The following is a 25,536-nucleotide window of genomic DNA, read 5'->3' as shown; positions in this document are numbered from 1 at the left end:
TTAGGGCTGAAGACTGAACATACATACATATAACATTAGAAATATGTTGTCACGCGGGCTGGAATAATCCCTACTACTCTACCAAGAACATAAGTATGGACACACTCCCTTCGAGAGGCTCCCCTGAAATGTCACTCCAATGGGTTTTGTCACTAAGCCCACACACAATTCACTGCAACTGAGTGTTTACTAAAACAGCTGGTAATCATGTGAGGATGTAATGTAAGTCACTGGGAAGAAGAAAACACTGTTGTGCATGCTACATTCAACCAGCTAGGCTTAAAAAGGACAATATATAGTATGGGAAACTTTTATTGACACCTGGGCTTCCTAGAGCTGAATCGGTAGACTTCTGTTATCTTCGAGATTCGTATTGGCAACCTTTGAAACACAAACTATGAATCGATTATGCACCGCGGTGAGACATCTGGTGTACACCTTGAGTACTAGTACTGCTGTTGTTTACACAGCAAAGCAAAATATAGAATTCATGTTAGGAATAAGATTCGCATCGAAAAGTGTTAGCCTATATAATGTGTGACAATTGTTGGTGTAAGATAAAAAAGGTTTAGAAAATTCATATCGATCTATCATACTATCGATTCAATTCAGATTTCATTTCCATTCAGTTGGCAGTATTACCGGAACCGGGAGAGCTCCCTCCTTACTCCTCAACCCCGTAGAAACAGTAGGCCAATCACTAAAAGTTTGGCGTACTGTACCTTTGACTTCCCAGAGTAAGAATGCAACAGAGGCCATGGAAAAAGATAAGCAATAAGATCTTACAGAGATCAACTTCGATATGAATTTTTCAAGAACAAAAAATTCTTAGCAGTGGAAAAAATTCCCCAATATCCTGTTAGCATTACCAGTGTGTGTTGAACTAAACATCTTTAGTTATTACATGTAGGCTATATAAAATAAATTAAATGGACCCGTCAGCTTCGTAATACTGAAGTGCGATGGACACAATATTAAAACCATTTCTGTATAATTAAATTTCAAATGTATTATGTACCAAATATTACTGTACGAGGTGGCAAAGGTAGGTCAACTAACATTTCCATGTCACTAATATGAAACAAATTGTCCATGCTTTGCTCATGACCTGGAACACAACCAACGATAATACACAACCAACGATAATATTATCCCAAACTGTAAGCTACATAACCCTGCAACCAACTCCCATGTTACAGATCAAAATTTCCCCAAAGTAAACTTTAAACCTGCAACAAAGATCGCTCCTACTTACTCATTTTCAAAGGCTACAGACACTTCGTCCTCAAATACATCAGTTACAAAGGCCTGAAACAAAAAGCAAACAATTCAGAACCAAGATTATGCAAACAAATGGTGCTTCAATCGTGCAGCACAACTACACACTCTAATCACTCAAAAAAACAATTACAAGAGTATATTGGTCACATTATACTTATTCACAGAAAAACGATGAAAACACTTACAGATCCCCAGGAAAGTAACTTGTTCCATTTTTCTCACACTGCAGAAAAAGTCAACTTGGACAAGATATATCATTACATGCCCATTTGGTACATAGAATCAAATCCAGTGTAAACACAAATGTCCAATCATAAATTGCTATCATAATAAAAAACCTGGTAAACCGGCAATTCTTCATAATGAATCCAGAGAGGTTACTAGGTTAGTGAAATCCTAACAAACCTCATCGTGAAGGGGAACTTAGTCTTCTATGGAGATTTATGTCCAATATACAGAATTTAATTATTTCTTTCTTCAAACTATAATTAAGGAGTACATACAAGAGAAGAAACAGGATCTTAAAAGGGGCACATGGGGAAAATCACGCCCTGTCAAATGGGACATGGCGTCCTAGCCGCGTTCTATGCAACCATTTGAAACCGTGATTCTCATGAAGTAATGGCTTGATGACACAAATTCCAACACAAAAACGTGGTTGGCAGATAATTGCGCAAATCACTGTCTCATAATATTGAGAATTGAACATACTTTAATTAATACAAACCTTGTAATAGGCCCCATTCTCGCCGCATACTTCTACTGCGAGATCGTCCATCTTACTTTTGCACCAAAGAAACCTTGGGTTCGAGGTTATAACGTCAGTAGCCAATGGCACACAAATAAATGTACAATGATACTTTCTGATTGGTGAAATTTTAGTACTTCATGACAGGCATGGCAGCTGCTTGTGTGCTATTAATGAGCAGTCTGGTGATTTTCTGATGTATTTAATGCTGTTTTGAAATTGTTTAGGGGGAAAAGAACATGTCAGGGAGTAGTGACTCGGAAGAATTTTTTGATGCCGAAGATCTAACCCCAAGTCATGTTCTTAGGTAAAGAACAAAGATCCAATCGTATGTTCTGTATTTTTGAAGGGGGGCGAGTCCCTCAAAATATTTCGATGAATTTAATGCATAAATATATGACTTCAAGTGTTCTGTTGAGAAAAGCGCTGCCAAGTTTTGACTTTGCTTGCCATCTTTGACATTTTCTGATGTTTGAGAATATTATTAAGATGATCCCTTAATTTTTTTGGTTATGTAATTGCAGGAGAAACAAATCTTGTAAAGATCAAGAAATAACCTCTGAAAGTGTTTCCGGATATAATCTTACAGGGAGACATCAACATGAAGACAGGAAGGAATCCGAAGATAATTCATTCGACGTTTCACCTACCCGTCAAGTTGTTGACAAAACTGTAAGTGTATTCTGTTATTTATTTCTATAGTGAACCCTCCCCATTAATGTCGACACTGTATTAAGGACACATATAATATAATATATCGGTGATGTCACGTAGGCAAATAGTGATACTGATTTATCAAAGTGTTAAGAGACTTCCATAAGCCATATAATTTAATTTAATGCAGCCAATGGCCATGGGATAGTTATATACATAGATACCTGGAATAAATGTTCACTTAGAATACCATATGTAGTTCTCTGTGTTAGTCACTACAAAATTTTGCTCAAGGACACCACTCTTTTTCTACATTCCTGAAGGTGATAGCGATTACAACGATTCTTGCACAGCCGACACATACAATCCTCCTGCGAATCATGTGTCTTATTGTAACATATTCTGTGATGGATGCCATGTACTGCAACTCCTTAATACCATTCAGATAATCTACACATATTTAACTCAACGATGCTTATCTATAAATAGAATTACACAGTTTAAGACAGTTGCATTTTATGCACACTGAAGGCGGCCTCTGTTCAAATTTGAATCCTGGCCAGTGCATGTCCATGTAATTTGAATTACATATAAAATAGGAGTTCATGTGGCTATGATCACAGCAAGTACGAGCTTGCTAGCTTTTGTCGTATATTACATAATGTTATCATTACATAGATTTTGTACTTTAATTAATTGTGGGTTGTATTCCTAAGAGATCAGTAGGCCTACATGCTTTAAGATATGCATGAGCATTACGGGGATATAAGTTGACCAAATTCGAACTGTCCTTCATTAATATCATAAGAAGGATGAGTGGCGGTGTATTATTAACAGCTGGCAACTGTGAATTAAATGATGTGGTGCATAAAAGTGTAGTTTTTTTTTGTTTCTTTAAGTTCAGAGGAATTCATTTAATGAGTATAATTGTGAATGTCAAAATTAGTAGGCCTACTCCAGTTTCTCATGGACAAAAATTTCATATCATACATTCATTTTGAGTGATCCTGATCGTGTGTAGATTTGTGGAATCGAAGCATAGATAAAAAACTATGCTGCATTTTTCTAATCTTTCAATTAATGACCTACAAAAGGGACTCCAATGGTATACAGTAGGCTGCTATACAATTTGTATGATGGGAAAAGGTAAAATAGCACTGACCTAGCACCAGAGTAGTGCTTTTTTTATTTTATTTTTTTGCTATAGAGTGATGCTGCCTAGTCTTTATAAGGCTTTTTTTAAAATTATTACTGTTTTTTGTAGTAATTTTGATTTCTTTGAGGAAACTTTGCCAAAAATGCTATTATGTTTCTGTGCTTATGTCACCTGGTTGATGTAGAGACTATTTATAGAGTAGCAATCATCAAATTCCCGAAGATGATCTTATAGATGATTACGGGTGCTTACTTTGCGTTGTCAGCTTAAGTAACTCAAAAGAAAAGTGGCATAGGCCTACAAAAGAAAGCTTTGATCTCATCATTTATAAAAATATACATTTTTGTGAGGAAAGATGTGGACCTTGTGGAACATCATAAACATAAATTGACAGAGATAAGAATTGTAGAATATTAATGGTTTATGTCCTGTTATGAAGAAAACCATGACAAAAGAGTGTTCTAGACACCATATATTTTTAATTTACCAGGAGCTGTAGATATAAATACCTTGAGTGTTCGTCTTCCATTGCTTTACTTTTGTATTGCATTTAAATCGGTAGATTTATACATGTTAGTCAGTTTGAGTGGCTCAGATAGTTGAGGCACTGGCCTTCTGACCCCAACTTGGCAGGTTCGATCTTGGCTCACTCCCATGATACTTGAAGGTGTTCAGATACTTCAGCCTTGCGTCGTTACATTTACCGGCACGTCAGAGAACTCATGCAAGACTATATTCTGCCACCTTGGCATCTCTGAAAACTGTAAAAGTAGTTAGGTAGTGGGACATAAAGCAAATAACATTATTATTATTATTATTATTATTATTATTATTATTATTATTATTATTATTATTATTATTATTATTATTATTACATGTTAAGGAACGTGGCATAAAGCAAAGCGTGCCATTTGATTGCAATAGAAGTATAAAAATGTATTTTTCTTCATAATATATTGATATTAAAATTATTTTGATTTAAATGACGATTTATACACCAGTCTATAGTTCTAGCACATCAGACTTGTTGCCACTCTTAAAAATGTGAACAGTATAACTACATTTCTGCTGGTAATGTACCTCAGTTACGGCCATAGCCGCTTCCTTCCCAGTCCTAGTCCTATCCTATTGTCGCCATAAGACCTGTCTGAGTCAATGCAATGTAAAACTAATAGAGGGAAAAAAAAAACTACATATCTGTACAATTGAAAGAGTGATTAAAAAGGATAAATGATAAATCATAAAGATTTCAGCAAAATTGGAAGGATACCATCAGGATCGAAACCCACGGTGCCTCGTTGACAAAGATCAACAGGAAAACGACCAATTGCCCTTAGAGACCTCCCTCATCGCAGCCAGCGATACACAGTAGGACCCAAGAAAAAGATTATTTGGCCCATTGCGGGAATTATTCAGAGAGAGATATATACCGGACAGCAAATACTAGATTATCGGAACCCGTGATGTGTTTATCACCATTATTTGATTCAAAAGGAATCTTTTATATTTTATAACATACTACGAACACATGGAGGCTATGCAGATGGATTGTATCCATTTCAGGTATCAAGACTTCAAAGACATGCTAGGTGCAGAATTGTGCTATGTACGAAACAGTCAGAACTCTAAACCGGCCAAGCCATCAAAACCCGAACGTGTAGCACAAATAATACAGTCGCACATTACCATAACTAAAGAAAGCTGAATGAAGCGAAAGAGGTTACTCATGAAGCTACACCTGTCTTTTTGCAACAGTGGATCATCAGAGATACAAGGCCATGCATCAGTAACGTCAGTGATTCGATTCAGTATTCAAGAAGAAAGATCTGTACCATAGGATTCTCTACAATGAAACACCATCATCTTAGAACATCTAGAAAGTATTTCGATGAGCTGAAAATCACAATCACAACAAAATCTGCTTAGAACCCATTACTCATGAAATCAATATATCTCAAAATGGGAGGTATCCATTGTTTCTATGACATCAGTGATTCAAAGGGCAATGTGATGGTCAATTGGAAGAATATGTGAAAATGGTCATGAAGAGATCATCTTAGCAGAGGAATTCTCCCACTCACCGTTCCTAATCACTGCTATCAAAGAAACAAATCAACATCACTGAAATGTATTCTATTTTGAAACGAATGAAACCAGGAAAGCCACTGGTCAAAGGACTTTGAGGCAAAAAAGTGTAGTGCTCTTAAAGATGGGATACAGTAAGCTGGTTAACATTACTATTTAACTAGATCATTAAAGAGGGATGAATGCCAACCAGCTGTCAACAGAGTTGTACTATATCAACGTTCAATAAGTAACAAAATCCCACTGTGTGTTTGAATTACTGCCAAATGTGACTTCTAGCCACTTCATGAGGATCTTAGTACTTTCTTGGCAGCTGAACTTGCAAGATGATGAATAACTAAAAATCAAGTTTGATTTGTGAAAAATTGTTGACCGGGCGAGTTGGCCATGTGGTTAGGGGTGCGTGGCTGTGAGCTTGCATGTAGAATGCTAATTAATTTATTATTTAACCACCTAATAAATTAATTAGCATCCTACAAGTATAGTATCTTCAATACGGAACCATAATTATATTTATCACTTGCAATGTGAACTTGCATCCGGGATATAGTGGGTTTGAACCCCACTGTCGGCAGCCCTGAAGATATTTTTCCGTGGTTTCCCATTTTCGCACTAGGCAAATGCTGGGGCTGTACCTTAATTAAGGCCACGGCCGCTTCCTCCCATTCCTAGGCCTTTCCTATCCCACCGTCGCCATAAGACCTACCTGTGTTGGTGCGACGTAAAGCAAATAGCATAATAGAAACATTGTTGGGCAACATGCTGCATTCTTGATGTGGGAAATCATGAGTAGACCAAACTCTTTCGTGTCATTAGATAGATAGATAGATAAGAAATGGGTGAGCCCTGTTTTCGCAGAGCTCCACACGTAGGTCTATGGAGACCCTTTGTGCCCCTTGAACGGGTTTGCCTAGTCCAGCCCTAGTGCTCCTATAAAGGATACCAGTGTCCGGATTTTGGCATTCCTGATGTCCTCCAGGCTCACAAAGTGTGAGCCCAGGTATCGATGTCTAGTGCTTGCAAAAGCCTCGCACTGCCATAACACATGCGCGGAGGTCTCCTCCTTACCGCATCTTCTACACATCGAATCCTGGGTGATTTTCATGATGTGTAGGTGTCTCCGTAAGGTATTGTGGCCTGTTAACAGTCCAACTACCATTCTCATTCTGGTCCTATTCAAATTCATTAGGACCTTTTTTATAGCTTTGACTAGGCCCTTTGATAAGTTCACGTGCCTGTCTTGCTATGGTTAACCTCTTCCAAATATCTAGGTGAGACTGGTTTATCCATTGGGATATTGCCAGTCTCACACTTCGGAGTGACACTCCCAGGAAGGGCTCTGGTCCTGTGAAGGAACCCATTGAGCCCTGTTTCGCTAGTTTGTCAGCTTCTTCATTTCCACTGATTCCTGTGTGCCCAGGAACCCATAATAGGGTAACTGAGCTAAGCTCACACAGCTGATCTAACATCCTTTGGCATTCCCATACCAGTTTTGATGTTGTTTTAACTGCACATAGTGCTTTTAACGCTGCTTGGCTATCACTACATATAGTGATGTGTCTTCTGTGTCCAGGCATATTCCATATATTTACAGCACAGGCTAGTATTGCATATACTTCAGCCTGGAAAACAGTAGCATATTTACCCACAGGAAGGGAGAGCCTTGTCTTAGGCCCCCAGACCCCGGCGCCTGTGCCCGTCTCCGTCCGCGAGCCATCTGTGTACCATGTACAGCCCCCAGACTTAAGACGGGCCCCAGCGTCCGCGGCCCACTCCTCCCTTGTGGGTATCACCACTGTAAATTTATAATTCAAATTAAAGCTAGGCTTCATCAGATCCCCGATCATCATTGTCATAGGGCAAGTCTGGTGAAGCCTTGTAAGAATAGAGGCATGACCTCTATTCGGGTTTTTGAAGGACCATCCTCCGAGTGACCAAAGGCGATAGGCACTCATTCCCGCTATTACCTTAACATATAAATGTAAGGGGGGGAAAACCTAGGATGGCCTCCATTGCACATAATGGTGTAGTATCCAGTGCCCCTGTTATTCGTAGACACGCAAGTCATTGGACACTGTTTAACTTGGTGCTCACAGTTTTACTCTCTGAGCCTGGCCACCAGACTATAGATGCATAGGTGATCGTGGGCCGTACAGTGGAGATATAGAGCCACTGGACCACCCTCGGTCTTAGGCCCCAAGTCTTCCCGACGGCCCTGCGACAGGCCCACATAATCTTGCGAGCCTTATCCACCTTATGATCTATATGTTTCTTCCAACTCAGTCTTGCCTCAAGGATTACCCCTAGGTACTTAACCGAGGTTGTCTTAACTAATTTTTTTCCAAATAGGAAAGGCTCTGACAGTCCGTCTAGCCTCCTCCTCCTGGTAAATACCACGAGCTCCGTCTTATCGGGATTAACCGACAAGTCTATCTCGTGACACCATCTTTCCACCCTACGTAGAGAGCTCTGTACGAGTTCGGAAACCGTACTGGGGAAATTTCCTACCGCTATCAGGCTTATGTCGTCTGCATAGCCTTGGGCGTATATTCCTCCAACATTTAACCTGGTAAGTAGTTCGTCCACTACCAGACACCATAATGTTGGTGATAATACTCCTCCCTGTGGACACCCCCTGTCTATATGGTGGGAGAAGGGGGTGAACACTATTTAACAGATACTGAGAAAGCAAACCTATTTAGTACGGAATTTAGAGATGCAGTAGATGATTGTCAAGAGTTGGAAACCGAAACAGAAGATAGAGAGGGAGAGAGACAGAGGGAAACAAGAAGCTTCTCATTCACAAACGAAGATATTTTCAGAGAAATCCAACTGCTTCAGCAAGGAAAAGCAGCAGGAAGTGATCAAATTACTGGGGAGGTATTAAAGACAATGGGGTGGTACATAGTGCCTTATTTAAAATTTCTCTTTGACTATGTCATAAATAATAGTGTAATACCAAAGGAATGGAAGGAATCTATAATAATACCAATTTATAAAGGAAAGGGTGATAAAAGGAAACCAGAGAACTACAGACCAATCAGCCTGACCAGTATAGTTTGTAAAATTCTGGAGAGTTTAATATCGAAGTACATCAGAGGGATATGTGATGATAAAAATTGGTTCATGAGGAGCCAGTATGGATTTAGAAAGAAATTTTCTTGTGAGGGACAACTGGTGGGATTTCAGCAGGACATATCAGATCAGTTGGATTCAGGAGGTCAGTTAGATTGCATAGCCATAGATCTTTCCAAAGCCTTTGATAGAGTGGAACATGGAATATTATTAAAGAAATTGGAGGGAATAGGATTGGACATAAGGGTTACACGTTGGATAAAAGCATTTCTAAATTCAAGGGTTCAGAAAGTCAAAGTAGGAAATAATGTATCTCAGGAAGAGAAAGTTTGGAAGGGAATTGCACAGGGTAGTATAATCGGTCCGTTACTTTTCTTAATATACGCAAATGATTTAGGGAACAATATAACATCAAAAATAAGATTGTATGCAGATGACATAATTGTTTATAGGGAAATAAACAACACTGAGGATTGTTCAGTATTACAAAGGGACCTTGAAAGAATCCAACAATGGGTTGAAGAAAATAATATGAAGGTTAATGGAGGCAAATCAACTGTTACAACTTTTACAAACAGGAGCTTTAAAACCGAATTTGAATATACTTTGGATGAGGTAGTTATCCCAAAAGATGGCAAGTGCAAATACTTAGGTGTGAGATTTGAAAGTAATTTGCACTGGAAGGGTCATATTGATGACATTGTTGGGAAAGCATACAGATCATTACATGTCATAATGAGGCTACTTAAAGGATGCAACAAAGAATTAAAAGAAAAAAGTTACTTGAGTATGGTTCGTCCATTATTGGAATATGCAAACAGTGTTTGGGATCCTCACCAAGAATACCTAATAAAAGAAATAGATAGTGTGCAGAGGAAAGCAGCAAGATTTGTAACAGGGGATTTCAGGAGAAAGAGTAGTGTATCAGAAATGTTAAAGGAACTTGGGTGGGAAACTTTAAGTAAGAGAAGGGAGAAAACTAGACTTATAGGATTATATAGAGCATATACAGGAGAAGAAGCATGGGGAGATATCCGTGAGAGGCTTCAGTTGGAAAATAATTATATCGGCAGGACTGACCACAAATATAAAATTAGAAGGAATTTTAGCAGAAGCGATTGGGGTAAATTTTCATTCATTGGGAAGGGTGTGAAGGAGTGGAACAGTTTACCAGGGGTAGTGTTTGATCCTTTTCCAAAATCTGTACAGATATTCAAGAAGAGAATAAACAGCAACAGAGAAAATAAATGAAGTGTTAGAGGGCATTCGACCAGTGCAGGTTATTGTAAAAAAAAAAAAAAAAAAAAAAATGTGTGTGAATAAATTAATTCCATCCCCTGGTCTGAGGAGTTTGGACAGCCAAAGTAGGGGACTGCCTGTAGGGGTGAAGTACAGTGGGGACTTCGAGGGCCCTGGGACCGCTACAGTAGCTGTGAAGGCCCTTCAGGAACTCTGAAAAGTGGTGGCAAAAGGGGCTCTGGTTAAGACGCAGCAGGTCGTTATGCTACTTAGGATCCAGAACGGGTAAAAAAAAAAAAAAAAAAAGTAAATAAATAAATGCAATGTAAATATTAATGTTATACCAGTTGTATAGTATCATTTGAAGTAATTCCACATACTGTATATCAGTTGACTATATTTGTAAGTAGTACAGGAGATATTATAAGTAGAATTTTGTAAACAATATAAATTTATTAAGGATGAGCTGTGTGTTTAATAGAAAACATTGTTAGCGTAAATTGTATAATATTGTATTATAGGAAAAATTTTCTTCTCTTGTTAATTTAATATTTAGTGCTTGACAATAATGTATTTTAGTGTACCATTTGCCACCGAAGTAGACACCTCATTTGCAAATAAAGAGATTTTGATTTGATATTAGCCCTCAACATTACAGCGTTGAGAGTAAACAGAACTTGACGGCCCTGCAGTGAGGCCATAATCCATTTTATGAGCATACTGCTCACTCCTCTTCTCTCTAGACTATGTTCTATGGAGCCCAAAGATGTATAGTTAAAGGCCCCTTCTATATCTAGGAATACAACCATAGCAAGTTGTTGCTGATCCAAGGCACTCTCCAGCCTAGAAACCAGCTGGTGTAGTGCCGTCTCAACCGACTTCCCTGGTTGATATGCATGTTGATGAGAATGCAGGGAAAAGTCTCTTAATACTTTCTCCCTGATATGTCTATCCACCAGTCTTTCCAAGGTCTTAAGTAGAAAAGACTTTAGACTAATGGGTCTATAATCCTTAGGTCTAGTATATGAAGACCTTCCGGGTTTAGGTATATAAATACCACCTTCGCCTGACGCCACAAGGAGTACACGTACCCCATAGTGAGACAGGCTCTAAAGATTCTGACCAGGTATGGTATAAGGACCCCCCCGCCTCCTGAAGAAGCGCCGGGAAGATCCCATCCACACCTGGGCTTTTGTAAGGGGCAAAGGATTCTAATGCCCACTTAACCCTTCTTGGGGTAACAATCTCTGCGGCTTCCCTCCAGCCACTTTTATCGGGTCTGAAGGATCCGCTCGATTCTACCTCACTATTCGTAATTACCGAACCTGGAAAGTGGGCATCAAGCAATAAGCTCAGGGTCTCCCCCTCTGTGGATGTGTATCCACCAGAAGGAGTCTCCAGTGAGCCCAGCCTTGCCCTTCTATCCAAGGTTAAAATTTTATGAAGCCTTGCCGCTTCATGTTGACAATCAATGGAGTCACAAAATTGTCTCCAAGATATCCTAGAAGCCTTTTTGACTTCTGACTTGTACTTTCTTTGTGATTCTTTGTAAGAATCTAGGCTTTCTTGATCCTGAAGTTCCCTGTATTTATTCCAGAGCCTTCGTGTATTTCTCCTCAGGTGTTCAAGATAACTATTCCACTTGAAGCTTCCTGTTACTCTTTTTGCCTTAACAATAGGGCAGTTTAATTCATAAGAGGTAACCAGTGTCCGTGTGAGAAAACTCACACTGAGCTCCAGCTCCTCTTTGTTTTTAATTATGTTTGAGGGTCCTCCCTCCAGTCCCCTCCTCACGTCCTCCCTAAAAGATATCCAATCGGTTCGTCTAGGGTTTCTGTAAGACGGGATCTCGATGGAGCCCTCTATATAAAACACAATGTGTCTATGATCTGACAAGGAAGGCTCCAAAGAGACCTTCCAGTCTTTAAATTCCTGCATGATTCCCATGGAACCCAGGGTAAGATCTATGATCCCTTCGCTCCTATTATTAATGAAGGTAGGGGTATCACCAATATTCGTGATCTCAAGATCAGTTGTACATAGAAATTCTATGAGGTGCTCTCCCCTTCGGTTTGTATTTTTACTTCCCCAAATGCTATGATGAGCATTGGCATCACATCCTACTACGAGGTTTAATCCTTGTTTCCTACAGTATATCACCAGTCTCTTGAACTCCTCCGGCGGGGGTGGAGATTCAGAGTCTCCTGGGAAATATGCAGAACAGACAACCAAGTCTCTTGGCTGTCCGCCCTCTTCATATCTCATTAGGACTGCTACTAGGTCTCTAGTAATGAAACCCGGTATAGCCCAAGCGTTATGATCCTTAACTAGTATACATGCTCTAGGCTTCTCCTCTGCTATTCCACTGAATAGAGTGAAACCTGCACATTTTAGTCCCATGATATGTCCCTGTCTAAGCCAGGGTTCTTGTATCAGGGCGACCGAAAACCCGCCTTTCTGGATACTTCTATTAAGTACCCTAGAGGCCGCTATAAAATGTTGTATATTTGCTTGTATGAAAGTAATCATTCTTTACTTTCATAGAATACTTTACCTTATGCGGTTTCCGGAACTTGCAGCTCCGTCTCCTGCGATGGATCCTGGGGCTTGGCTGGCCCCGGTTCCTGTCCGGGCTCCAGCTCTTCGCCCCTGCTGGTCTCAGTTTTATCTGTGGTGGGGTTGGTCCTCTGCTTGTCACGTTTGCCCTCCACTAAGGTGAAGGTAGCCACATGCACCCCGCAGAAGATCTTCTTCCCCACCACTTTCTCCACATCCCTGGAGTCCATGCTGACCACAAGGCGGACACCTCTCTCCTCCTCCTTGCGGTCGTAGACCCTCCAGCTGGCGGGATTTAAGCCATGGTTCTGGCGTGCCATTCTTCCCAAAAGGACGTTATTGTCCTTTGGTTGTCCTGGTATCCAGACCATGACTCTCTTGTAGGAAAGGAGTTTGTCCATGCCCACAATTGTGAGCCTGGCTCCTTCCCACGGTTGTATACCTGTAACAAGACTAGAAAGCCATGCTACAGTTTCATTGTTCTCCGCTATGATGACGGCCGCACCCCTTGACAGATAGCAGTCCAGGAACTGAGGCTTAATGGGCCCCTTCTCCAGAAGCTTGTCTATCAGATTGGTGATAGCCTCTTCCACAGCTTCCACCTGTTTCTTGGATAGCTGCTGGTCAGGATATCCCACAGGTACTATGGCCATCCTGATCCCAGCTTTAGCTATCCTGGCGTACTCCACCTTGGGTCTCTTGCGGGTCTGCCGATCTTCTTCTGGGGTTGCCCCCGACAGAAGTCGTTTCCCCGCTGGCATCTTGGTGGGTGGGGTCCTCTGTGCCCTAGGAGCAGAGCCCTTTTCAGGGTCCCGCCTCTTGTGCCCATTGGATCCCTCCACTGTTGTCGCTGTTGTGGTAGTAGAAGTCCCCTCAGCCCCAGGAGTTAGGCCTGCTCCCGGGCCTTTAAGGCCTTCTCGTATCTCCTCTTTTCAGCGCCAGAGCGCTGTTTCTTCTTCTTATTCTGGACCTGTAGATTGCCCACCTCTTGTGTGAGCCCTCTAACTGTCGAAGTCGAACTGTCCGAGGGTATCTCCGAAGAGTCCCCTTCGGTTGTTGTTGTGCTGGTATTTCTCTCGGAGGCCCCAGAAGAGCTCTCCGGTTTATGGGTGGCTACGGAACTCATGTAGGTCCCACGAGTAGCTAGGGAAATATATGTCCGCCCAGGCAGAGCCCCGCATACCTGGGTAAGGCTACTTACTTCGAGAGGGCGCCAAGTATCTCGAAGGCTCCGTTCCAGACACATCTCCCATGTGCCATGCACCCCATCGGCACGGGTCGCGTTACACCTTAGGGTTGGGCGGTGCTTTAGCTTCCTCCTCCTTGTATGCCGAACGGTTACCCAATAGGGCTCCATTCGGCATCGCAAGAAAGGAGTTACTAGTCCCCCTCACCGCGAAGAGGATCTTCAATTGAAGAGGGTAACCAAGGTTAGCCCCCTACAATTGTAGAAGCACACACGAGGGGGTTTCGTGTCATTTTCTGGACATTGAGAAAGATCAAAGATCTTGATCACCTCAGTCGGTGAAATTAAATTATTAAGAATTAAATTAGGGAACAATTCTACTTTACTTTTGTTACTCTACTCTTCTTCTTCTGCCGTCTATTCTCCACTGGTCTCGTCTTATCCTTACATTTATATCTTATATTTGCATGTTATACAAATTTAATTTGCCTGTTATAAATTCCTGGCGGTGAGTCGATTTGAACCAGCAATCTCTAAGTCTGTAGTCCATTATTACTCGCAAAACTTTTAGTGATACCTGGACTCGCTAGTGCTGAATCGGTAGGCCTAGGCAATCTTTGAGATTTGTATTGGCAACCTTTGAACACAAACTATGAATCACCATAGGACATCTGGCGTAGGCCTACACTTTATGTACTGGTACTGTTGTTGTTTACACACAAAGCCAAAATATAGAATTCATGCTAGGAACAAGATTCGCATCGAGAAATGTTATATAATGTGTGTTTGATACAGTTGTTGGCTTAAGATAATAAAGGTTTAGGAAATTCCTATTGATCGACCGTACTGTACTATCGATTCAATTCAGATTTTGTTTCCATTCAGTTGGCAGTATTACCGGAACCGGGATAGCTCCCTCCTTACTCCTCACCCCCATTAAAAGAAGTATCACTAAAAGTTTCGCGAATAATGGCTTCTCCTCTTGACTGACATGTCACTTGACATTTGAAGATTTAGAAGTCCTATTTTTTGTTTTAACCCTTGAAGTGGTGGTCATTTATTTTACCGATGCTGCAGACTCTTAGTATAAATTGTGTTAAAAATCGTTGACATGTTATACATACATAAACAGCACACCCTTTTATCCTCAAAAGTACAAGGAATAAGATGATGATACTAAAGTTGTTATTTATCATCCAAAAAGTGTAAGACAAAAAAAAATATTGAATTTGTTTATATTATTTATTTTTGCAAAAGTTTTGCTATGCATAATTTGTTTATGTTTAGGTAAATTTAAAAAAATGACATATACAAAAGGAGCACCAGTTCATAGTAAATAGTTGCGTACCAGTATATAGTTTATAATACTGTTCTTAGCTGGAAAAAATATACAACACTGTATACAACAATTGTATGCTACCACTTGTACATTTCACTCAGTCACTCGGGTGGGTCTTTCTCTTTACTTCACGATTGTCAGGCCTCCAAAAGTGCACTAGTTTATGATAACACCCCTGGTGAATACCACCATTACATCCTGTGCACCAGATTATAGACTCCTTCTTTTCTTGCAAGTACACAACACATAGGCGATTGTTATTCTGTGGCAATTTTTCGAGAGCATGAGAGGGGCCTCCTGCATGACTTGTTGGCCTCACAACTGGAATAGGGAACTGTTCATTTAGCAATCCCCTAACTATACTGACCATGAAGTCTAAAGGCTTATCAGTGTTCTTTATGTACAGGATGTATGCATCAAATAATGTCATATCTAGAAGATTTGAGAAAATTTGCTTCCAGTACTTCTGGTCAGTCTCGAACAAGTGGCATGGTAAATGCACTTATCTTTATTATTTACACCTCCCATGAAGATATTGTACTTACGAATCAGTAGTGGTTTCAACCCTTCGACTCCTTACAACATTGTCCTCAGCATGACACCCATTTGTGAGACAAACTGGTTTCCATGTTTTCTTCTCTTTATAAGCAACCAGTAGAACGTCACCTTGTCTAAAGTAAACGGTTTGCCTAGGTTCAAGTTTTGTATCTAAAACAATGTGAGACATCCCTTTGAAGATTTATTCACTGTTCCTGGGAGGAAATGATTCAGTATTGCTGACATGAGTGCATATCAACACTTCAGATTGATATCAGAAGGAAAACTGGTGACTAAATATAGCTGGCTCAGCTGAGACATACGTTGTGGCCGGCCACTGAGTATGTAGTAGCTAGCACAAGACAGCAGGATTTTGACGCTACTTTGACAACGATTTACACTAGATTAGTGTAACATGCTATTATACAAACTAATTCATGATTATGATCGAACATTTCTTCTTCGATTGATTCGTAATTAGCACATTTCGATAAATAATAATTCGATTACCGAAATGAAATAAAATAAAGAGCATGTCAAAACGCCTGATATCAGGCATTTGCCACTTGGAGGGTTAAACCACCTTTTGCCTTAGAGTTCTTTGTTAGTTGAGTGCTGGTGGTTTATGTAGTTCCAACAAGCTACGTACAAGTTGCTGCAACAGCATTTGATAACTTTAGTGTAACAATCAACATCTACTAGAATTTCACCCTATCACCACTACTGTTTATCCTTATGACACTGTTACAGTATACTTCCACTGGTATCTTCACTGATGATTTCATGGTAGCCACAACAAACTTGATCTCCCACACCTAAGCCAAGAATGGAACTATCATTTGTCGAATTTGGCCTATGCTGAACAAAAAGAAAAATAGATATACATCAGATTCACAAGAAATTGAAACTATCCAGCTCGGCCACTGGGACTTGGTATGAGTGACATGGATCTTGGATTGCTGACAATGGTTACCCTTCCAAAGAGGTTAATGAAACCTGGATGAAGAGGTGGACGATGGCTGGAATAGCTGAGAACACTGAATGAAAACCAATTGAAATTCTATTACATCTGCCATCCTGTCATTCTGTACGGTTTAGAATGTTGGCCAGATATGAAAGATGCAGAACATCAGCTGAGCATCATTGATGAAAGGACTATCAGATACGTCACTAGGGTGGATCATGTTTCTACTGTAGGCGTTAAGAAAAAATTCACTACCGATCAAAAACAAAATGCGCGAGAGCAGACTATGATGTTTGGATGAGTGTTGCAAGTAGACACTAAATGTTTGCTAAACTGGACTACACACTGAATGTCATCAGAAAGAACCCCAAGGAAGGACTTCAGCAACAATAAACTGATATGCTACTTGACAACATGGTGATGTGAACTACTCTCAACATGGCCCACAACCTAATCAAATGGAGACAGCCGAGCTACAGAGCAAACTCTCTCACTAGACAAAACAAACAGTGTTACGGAACAAGGCCAGTGTGCGCCAGCACGTCTGTGATGTCATTCTTGCAGGAGCTGTGTGGGTAGTAGGGCTTTTGGGTGGGGAGAAACTAAAATTAGTTAACAGTTTTACTTTACGTTTATCCCTCTACTCTTCTTCTTCTGCCTATTCTCCACCAGTCTCCTCTTAACCTGTCTTACATTTATATCTTATATCTTATATTTGCATGTTATACAAATTTAACTTCCCTGTTATAAATTCCTGGCGGCAGGTCAATTTGAACCAGCAATCTGTAAGTCTGTAGTCCATTAGCTTCTCCTTGTGACTGACATGTCAGTTGACATTTGAAGATTTAGAAGACATATATAGGCTATACTAATTCATAGTACATTACCAGTAAGACAGCTGTCATTTCGAAGTAATTTGTATTAACCATGAGATATGTCACTGTCATGTGTGACTGAATTGCTACCAACATAAATTTGTGAAACTAAAAAGTATGTGAAACCCTAATCACGTGTTTCATTACCACGACACTTTCCTCCTATAAAAAGGAGACCATGTATCCTATCCACCTTCCTTTCAGCAACATAATATTCAACAAAAATTGCAAAATCGCACGAGGACAAATTCAATAAATTTTTATAGGAATAATCCAGAACATGGTTTGGTAAGGTTGGACATCCTGCCTGTCATAATTTGAGTCACTGTTTAATATACCATCCATGATCCTCGGTTTAACACTTTGTCTGTGTGTGTCTGATGGGATTCTATGCTAGTCAAAAACAGTTCAATCTGTGTAGTTCTATGCTTGTTCAATGGACAGTTCACAAAAACTAAACCTCAAGATGAATTGTGTGTTTCTATTTTGTGCACCAGTGTCCTCATAGTGTTTATACAACATGCGTTCCATAAGTAATGCGACCAATTTTTTTCTGACGCAACTGTACATCGCAGCGTGTTCTAACCTGCTGGGCTAGGTGGAGGGGGGTGTTAGCTTCAAACACTCTTTGTCTCATTCGGCAGCAAGCTGCCGGAGAGTCAAGACGTGCGTTTCCGTCAAGCCCGTTTTAAGCTCATGTAACACGACACAATGGATCGTTCTGTGGAGCAACGGTACGCTATCAAATTTTGCGTTAAAAACTTGGAAAGACCGCCACCGAAACGTTTCCATTACTTCAGCAGGCCTTTGGGACTGATTGCTTGTCCAAATCACAAGTTTTCTGATGGCACAAGTCGTTCATAGAGGGCCGAGAGGAGATCACTGACGAACCTCGCAGTGGACGGCCATCGACCTCATGAGTCAACGAAAATGTGACACGTGTGCACGATTGTTTGAACTCTGACAGACGGCTGAGCCTTCAGTTGATAGCACAAACTCTAAACATGGCAAAAACAACCATTTTCTGCATTGTGACTGAAGATTTGAACATGAGAAAGGTGTGTGCCAAACTGGTCCCAAAAGTGTTAACTGACGAACAAAAGAACATGCGAGTGCTTTGGTGCCAAGAAATGTTGGAAATGTGTGAAAATGATCCTAATTTTTTTAACTCGGTTATCACTGGTGATGAGTCATGGATTTTTTAGTACGATCCTGAGACAAAAGGCAAAGTTCAGAGTGGCACACCCCATCGTCGCCCCATCCCAAGAAGGCACGCATGAGCAAGTCCAGGATCAAAACCATGCTCATTGTCTTCTTTGACATCAGAAGCATTGTCCACCATGAATTCGTACCTACCGGGACTACAGTGAACTCAGCTTTCTACTTGGAAGTGCTCAAAAGACTGAAAAGGAGGGTCTCACGCTGCCGAAGCGACATCAAGGACACGAGGAAAGTTCATCACGACAACACGCCGAGTCACAGCGCCTTCATTGTCAACGACTTCCTGGCCAGGACCAACACCCCATTCGTTCCCCAGCCTCTCTTCAGTCCTGACCTGGCTCCCGCTGACTTTTTTTTGTTTCCTCGGTTAAAAGGAGTCATGAAAGGAAAACATTGGGACACGATTGAAAATCCAGGCACATCGGCTCTAAAGGACATTCCGGAAAAGGCCTTCCAGGCATGGAAACACCGCCTCCAGAAGTGTATCGATGCAAGAGGGTGCTATTTTGAAGATTTTTGATTATTTGTACGAATATATTCAATAAATGATTTTTTATGAATTTGGTCGTATTATTTATGGAACGCACCTTGTATATTGATACGAAAGAGTGCAAAATGCCATATAGTGAGAAACTTAAGTTCACTGCAATTGTAGCCGGAAATCAATCAATCAATCAATAATCAATACTGATCTGCATTTAGGGCAGTTGCCCAGGTGGCAGATTCCCTATCTGTTGCTTTCCTAGCCTTTTCCTAAATGATTTCAGAGAAATTGGAAATTTATTGAACGTCTCCCTTGGTAAGTTATGCCAATCCCTAACTCCCCTTCCTATAAATGAATATTTGCCCCAGTTTGTCCTCTTGAATTCCAACTTCATCTTCATATTGTGATCTTTCCTACTTTTATAAACGTCACTCAAACTTATTCGTCTACTAATGTCACTCCACGCCATCTCTCCGGTGACAGCTCGGAACGTACCACTTAGTCGAGTAGCTCTTCTTCTTTCTCTCAATTCTTCCCAACCCAAACTTTGCAACATTTTTGTAACGCTACTCTTTTGTCGGAAATCACCCAGAACAAATCGAGCTGCTTTTCTTTGGATTTTTTCCAGTTCTTGAATCAGGTAATCCTGGTGAGGGTCCCATACACTGGAACCATACTCTAGTTGGGGTCTTACCAGAGACTTATATGCCCTCTCCTTTACATCCTTACTACAACCCCTAAACACCCTCATAACCATGTGCAGAGATCTGTACCCTTTATTTACAATCCCATTTATGTGATTACCCCAATGAAGATCTTTCCTTATATTAACACCTAGATACTTACAATGATCCCCAAAAGGAACTTTCACCTCATCAATGCAGTAATTAAAACTCGGAGGACTTTTCCTATTTGTGAAACTCACAACCTGACTTTTAACCCCGTTTATCAACATACCATTGCCTGCTGTCCATCTCACAACATTTTCGAGGTCACGTTGCAGTTGCGCACAATCTTGTAACTTATTTATCACTCTATAGAGAATAACATCATCCGCAAAAAGCCTTACCTCCGATTCCACTCCTTTACTCATATCATTTATATATATAAGAAAACATAAAGGTCCGATAATACTGCCTTGAGGAATTCCCCTCTTAATTATTACAGGGTCAGATAAAGCTTCACCTACTGTAATTATCTGAGATCTATTTTCTAGAAATATAGCAACCCATTCAGTCACTCTTTTGTCTAGTCCAATTGCACTCATTTTTGCCAGCAGTCTCCCATGATCCACCCTATCAAATGCTTTAGACAGGTCAATCGCGATACAGTCCATTTGACCTCCAGAAATAATCCAAAGGAAAGCAGCACGATTTGTTTTGGGTGATTTCCAACAAAGTAGTAGTGTTACATGTTATAAATCTCATATTATGTTCCGTATTGAAATGTACTTAAATGAAAATGAAAATATTAGATTAAAAATTCCACCTAATCTAATATTATTATTTGATTTTAAAGTAGTAGTGTTACGAAAATGTTGCAAACTTTGGACTGGGAAGACTTGGGAGTGATGAAATCCTCGACTATATGGTATATTTTAAGCTGTCACTGGAGGGATAGCATGGAATAACATCAGTAAACGAATAAGCTTAAGCGGACCTTTAAAAGTAGGAAAGATCATAACATGAAGATAGTTTGAATTCAAGTGGAAAAATAGGGAAAATATTCATTTATAGGACAAGGAGTAAGGGAATGGAATAAATTATCAAGGGAAATGTTCGATAAAATTGAGTTCTTTGAACACGTTTAAGAAAAAGCTAGGTAAGCAATTGATAGGGAATCTGCCACCTGGGTGACAGCCCTAAATGCAGATGATTGAGGTTCCATTTTGGGATCTTCTCTCTATCTTGTATTTATTAATGAAATGCTAGAACTTGTAAACTCCACCATTGTATCCTATGCAGATGACACATCTGTTATTACTTATGGGAAAAGATAGGGAATCAGTTATACAAAATATTAATGCATCCTTAAAACACATTATCACATTTTTCAGTTACAATTTCCTTATGGTGAATCCTCATAAAGCTAATGTAAAAGGGATTGTTATGAAGATTGTTCTTGTTAGACGTATGTCTTGGAAGAATCATGATAATTATATCTGTAAAAAGTTATCATCTGGAATATTTTTATTGCATAGGCTATCGAAAATTGTTAACACAAATGTATTACTAAAAGTTTATTATAGAGTAATATACTTACTTGAGCTATGGGATAGTTTTCTTGGTTGTGGTAACAAATGAATATTTTGAATGGCTTTTTATTCTGCATAAGGAAGCTCTAAGGATCGTCTTTCACATTTTGAATCAATGTGCTTGCAAATGCAAACATTCTTTCATAACTCGTAATATTATGACACTTTATACATCTATAAATGTACTTTATTAAACACAATAAAACATTGATTACAAGTAACAGTGAGATCCACAGTTAGGAAAGATAACCACATGAGTTTTCACCATATGTAACTCTATAACAAACTACCTAATGATATTAAAAATCTGAGTGGTAAAAAGTCACAAAGTCATTAAAAGATCACTTGATTAACAGGTGCCTGTATTCCATAAATTAACTGCAAATCAGAATTTGTGGTATTTGTATGTAGGCTATATAAATTAGAATGTTTTTGTTGACATTATAAAGGCTTTTGGGCTTATGCCGTGTCAAGAAAATAAGATGAAATTCTTTGCGTTTTGCAGAGAAATTTGCTCTGCGTCATCAGAAGAAATCTCGACTGTCCACGAGAAAGGCTTCTCAAACATGAGCTTTGAATTTAGACGTTATAGGCCCCTAATAGAAGTGGAAATGGTCCGTTCCTTCATCACCAGATGGCTCCCTGGACGCGGTGCAGCGCTAGCGTTCGAAGCGGAAGATGACAGAACCATCAGAATCAGTCTGAGAGGATCGCATAACGTAACGGATGTACGCAACATATGACATTGACACAGGCCCGGAATGAAACATCTGGCAATGAGGAATGTACGAATTTGGAAAACATTGAAACGATAACAACAGTGTAGGGACAGGGAAGGGAACTACCTACATAAATCCTTGATGACTGGCAACCAGGTATTACTTGATTGATAGCCAGTGTCCCTGTTGAAATTGTTAGGATTTCTACGTATTTCCACAGCTTCCCGTATAATCCTGGACGTGTAGTTTCTAGTGTGGGTAAGAGCTTGAGCATCTTGGAACATGACATCGTGACCCGACGATAGAGCGTGCTCAGCTACTGCTGATTAGTCTGGCTGGTTGAGAAGAATATTACGTTCATGTTCCTTGATACGAGTACGAATAGACGGATATGTTTGGCCAATGTATACACTGCAAGTACGGGGAATTTCGTATACTCCAGGATGTAAAAGTGGGGACAATTTGTCCTTGGTTTTACCCAGACTGTGAGCAATTTTATTGATGGTGCCAAACACGGTTTTATATTGTATTTGCGGAGGACCTTGGCAATTCAATCTGTGGTGTTGTGAATGTAAGGCAAGTAGGCAGTTCCCTTCACTTTTCCCGTCTGTGAGCTTTGCTTGGTCATTTCTCTCGGATGCAGGGCTCTATGAATCTGCAAATCGCTATAACCATTACCCTTGAACATTACTTTGAGTATGTCCATCTCCACCTGGATATTTGATGGCTCACAAATTTGTCTCGCCCTCTTGGTGAGTGTTGTGAGAATGCATTGTTTTTGTGCTGGATGGCGGTGAGAATCTGCATGAAGATAGCAATTTGTGTGGGTTGTAGAGGTCTGCATTATCCCTGATTTTTACCGGCGAGTACCGCTCGCCTCTCTGGCTCTCGGGAGTTTGCGGCCGAGCGTCCTGTGCAGCCGGTTGCGGGCTACCGATCATCAGCGACTGGCCGAGCGCGCCAAACGCTCGGTCGGTCGCCAGTAACCGGCGGACAGTGCTAGCCAGCCAGCGAGCTGCGCTTCGCCGGGCTCGAGATCATAGGCCACTACTTTACATTAATCCTTACCTATTTCTTTTACAAATGTCTTTCATTTTCTACTATCAGTTCTATAACCTAAATAATACAATTGTATATGTTACATTTGAAGTGTGTTAATATGTTGCAGACTATTGGATTTTCGTCTTTGAGGTGTTCATGTATTCCAATAATTGTAACGTTATGAACTGTAAAGTCTTCATATAGTATTTTGTTACGTTCGCTAGATAAACGGGGCACAGTAATAGTGGGCTATGTGTAGCCTATCTCCAGACTCGGCCACATATGCACTGTACTAATATCAAATGCAGGATCAAGAAGGAATGCAGGATTGTTTTTTAACAAATACTCATCGATTTTCTTTTTACAAGCGTTAATTTATAAACAAATTATGACCTGTAAATAAAGTTATATGTGAACCATAACTATACAATTCGTTTTTCGTCATTGGTGCTGCCTGATGCACAGGATTCATTTGTGTTTCTGGAGCTACTACTACAGCTGGCGGTTTGCACTTCTCCCTGTGAAGTAAATGAAAGTAGAATCATACATTTATAGCGTTTGAGGCATGTTTCCTTTCTTGTGATTACGTGGTATGTTCAGAATACTTACAAAATTGTGATGGATCAATAAGATATCATACACCTTGTCTGATTCCAAGCACGATCTTTTGCTGGACAGCAGGTGACCGGCCTGGCTAAAATTTCTCTCGCTGGCAGCACTAGTGGCAGGAATGCAGAGTACTCTTCTGGCTACTACCGACAGAATTGGAAATAACTCCGCATGCGTTGTCCACCACTTCAAAATGTGTCCTTCGGCACAGCAACAGTCGGATTTGGAGAGCGAAAGGTACCTGTCGAGATCATTAGTAGTATTTGTGTGTCCATCTTCGTCGTCCTCATCTGAACTCCAGTCCACCTTGGACTTTTTCATGGGAAGAACTTCGTCACTGTTTGCTTGAATGGACTCTAAAAATGAACAAAACATCCGTAATGCATTCCTGTCAACTTTAAATATGTATAAAACTTACGATTACTGGTTACTATAAAGCTATATTTCCAGTGAATTCATATATATATCGCAAAAATTACATTAAAACGCATTGTGGAATTTTTAGGCTGCGAAACCCTTTCCAAATATTGTATATTTTAGACGGCATAATTGCTGATCTAACGAAAGGTGGAAAATTAGACAAACAAACATTCGTTTTGTTGTCATTAATGCTTTCCCAGCCCGTACTTAAAGACATGACACTGTATAGGCTTTTGGACTTATGCCTTATTCTCTTGACACGGCATAAGGCCAAAGTGATTCGACCTTACCATTTACAGGCAGTTCCGAGAACAATCGTCGAACTTCAGCATAAGCGACCCGCTTTTCTTCTGCCGTGACTTTCTTCAAATGACGTCGTGATGGCTACAGAACCGTGGCAACGTAATGGATAGCCTCCAATTTGCACTTCTCTCTGTTGAAGTATGCTGCTCTCGTTTTTATTATCGTCATGCACTGAAAAGTATAAACAATACATACATAATTTAATTCCGATAATTCAGCAGGTTTATAAACGATCGTAACTTATAAAAGTATTTCTTACTTCGTTGTCACTCTCTTCTGATTCACAATAATGTAACAGACGCGTGTACCAAGGCAGCACACGTTCCAGCCTTGTTACACTTTCCAAATCCAAACTCGCTTCTTTAAAAGGGGTTAGAAAAGCGATAACTGCTCGTACGCACTCTTCATGGAAAGTTTCTAAGAGTTTCGATTGCCCGCGGGATTCTAGTAGATCTCGAATATCGTCAATTTGACTTATGATGGAATTGAGCATTAACAGTATACTGTTTCACCGCGTTACAGCTTCTTGCGTCCCAGAGTGCTGCAGACGCCCCGAGTGACCCGATCTCTTCAAATAGCCTACTATAGCTCTTGCTGATAGCAAACACGACAGGATTTCAGGAGCTTCGTTTTCTAAAAACGTCTCTTGAAATGTGTGACGAAGCGCAGTCATCAGGCAGTGATCAAAGCAAGGCAAACGGTCGTAAGATGCAAGTGCCTTCTTCATATTAGCTCCTTGGTCGGTGACAAAGTAAATTTTGTAAGATCATTCTTGTTAATTGCTAACTCA

At 40.2% G+C, this 25,536-nt stretch overlaps 2 protein-coding genes across 9 annotated transcripts in view; one reads left to right on the top strand and one right to left on the bottom strand.

Moving 5' to 3' along the window:
- Positions 1 to 2,059, bottom strand: part of Fmr1 (synaptic functional regulator FMR1) — a 604,856-nt gene extending 602,797 nt beyond the window's left edge. Inside the window, exons 1-2 of one of the 2 annotated variants that reach the window (XM_067136974.2) lie at positions 2,009 to 2,059; positions 1,256 to 1,308 (exon numbers count right to left, since the gene is read on the bottom strand). In XM_067136974.2, coding sequence (XP_066993075.1) covers positions 1,256 to 1,308; positions 2,009 to 2,059 — 104 coding nt within the window. Of the gene's footprint in view, positions 1 to 1,255; positions 1,927 to 2,008 lie in introns of those variants that run through there. The other variant, XM_067136973.2, reaches the window with a different exon arrangement.
- A 120-nt stretch (positions 2,060 to 2,179) lies between these two features.
- Positions 2,180 to 25,536, top strand: part of LOC136857908 (WD repeat-containing protein 44) — a 233,949-nt gene continuing 210,592 nt past the window's right edge. For 6 of the 7 annotated variants that reach the window (XM_067136972.2, XM_067136971.2, XM_067136970.2 and 3 more), the window contains exons 1-2: positions 2,180 to 2,336; positions 2,554 to 2,701. In XM_067136972.2, the coding sequence (XP_066993073.2) occupies positions 2,269 to 2,336; positions 2,554 to 2,701 (216 nt within the window). In that variant the 5' untranslated portion in view covers positions 2,180 to 2,268. The remainder of the gene's footprint in view (positions 2,337 to 2,553; positions 2,702 to 25,536) is intronic. The other variant, XM_067136967.2, reaches the window with a different exon arrangement.

Source organism: Anabrus simplex, chromosome 1 (genome assembly GCF_040414725.1).
Source record: "Anabrus simplex isolate iqAnaSimp1 chromosome 1, ASM4041472v1, whole genome shotgun sequence".
NCBI classification, from domain to species: domain Eukaryota; kingdom Metazoa; phylum Arthropoda; class Insecta; order Orthoptera; family Tettigoniidae; genus Anabrus; species Anabrus simplex.
This window is presented reverse-complemented; position numbering and strand designations above follow the sequence as displayed.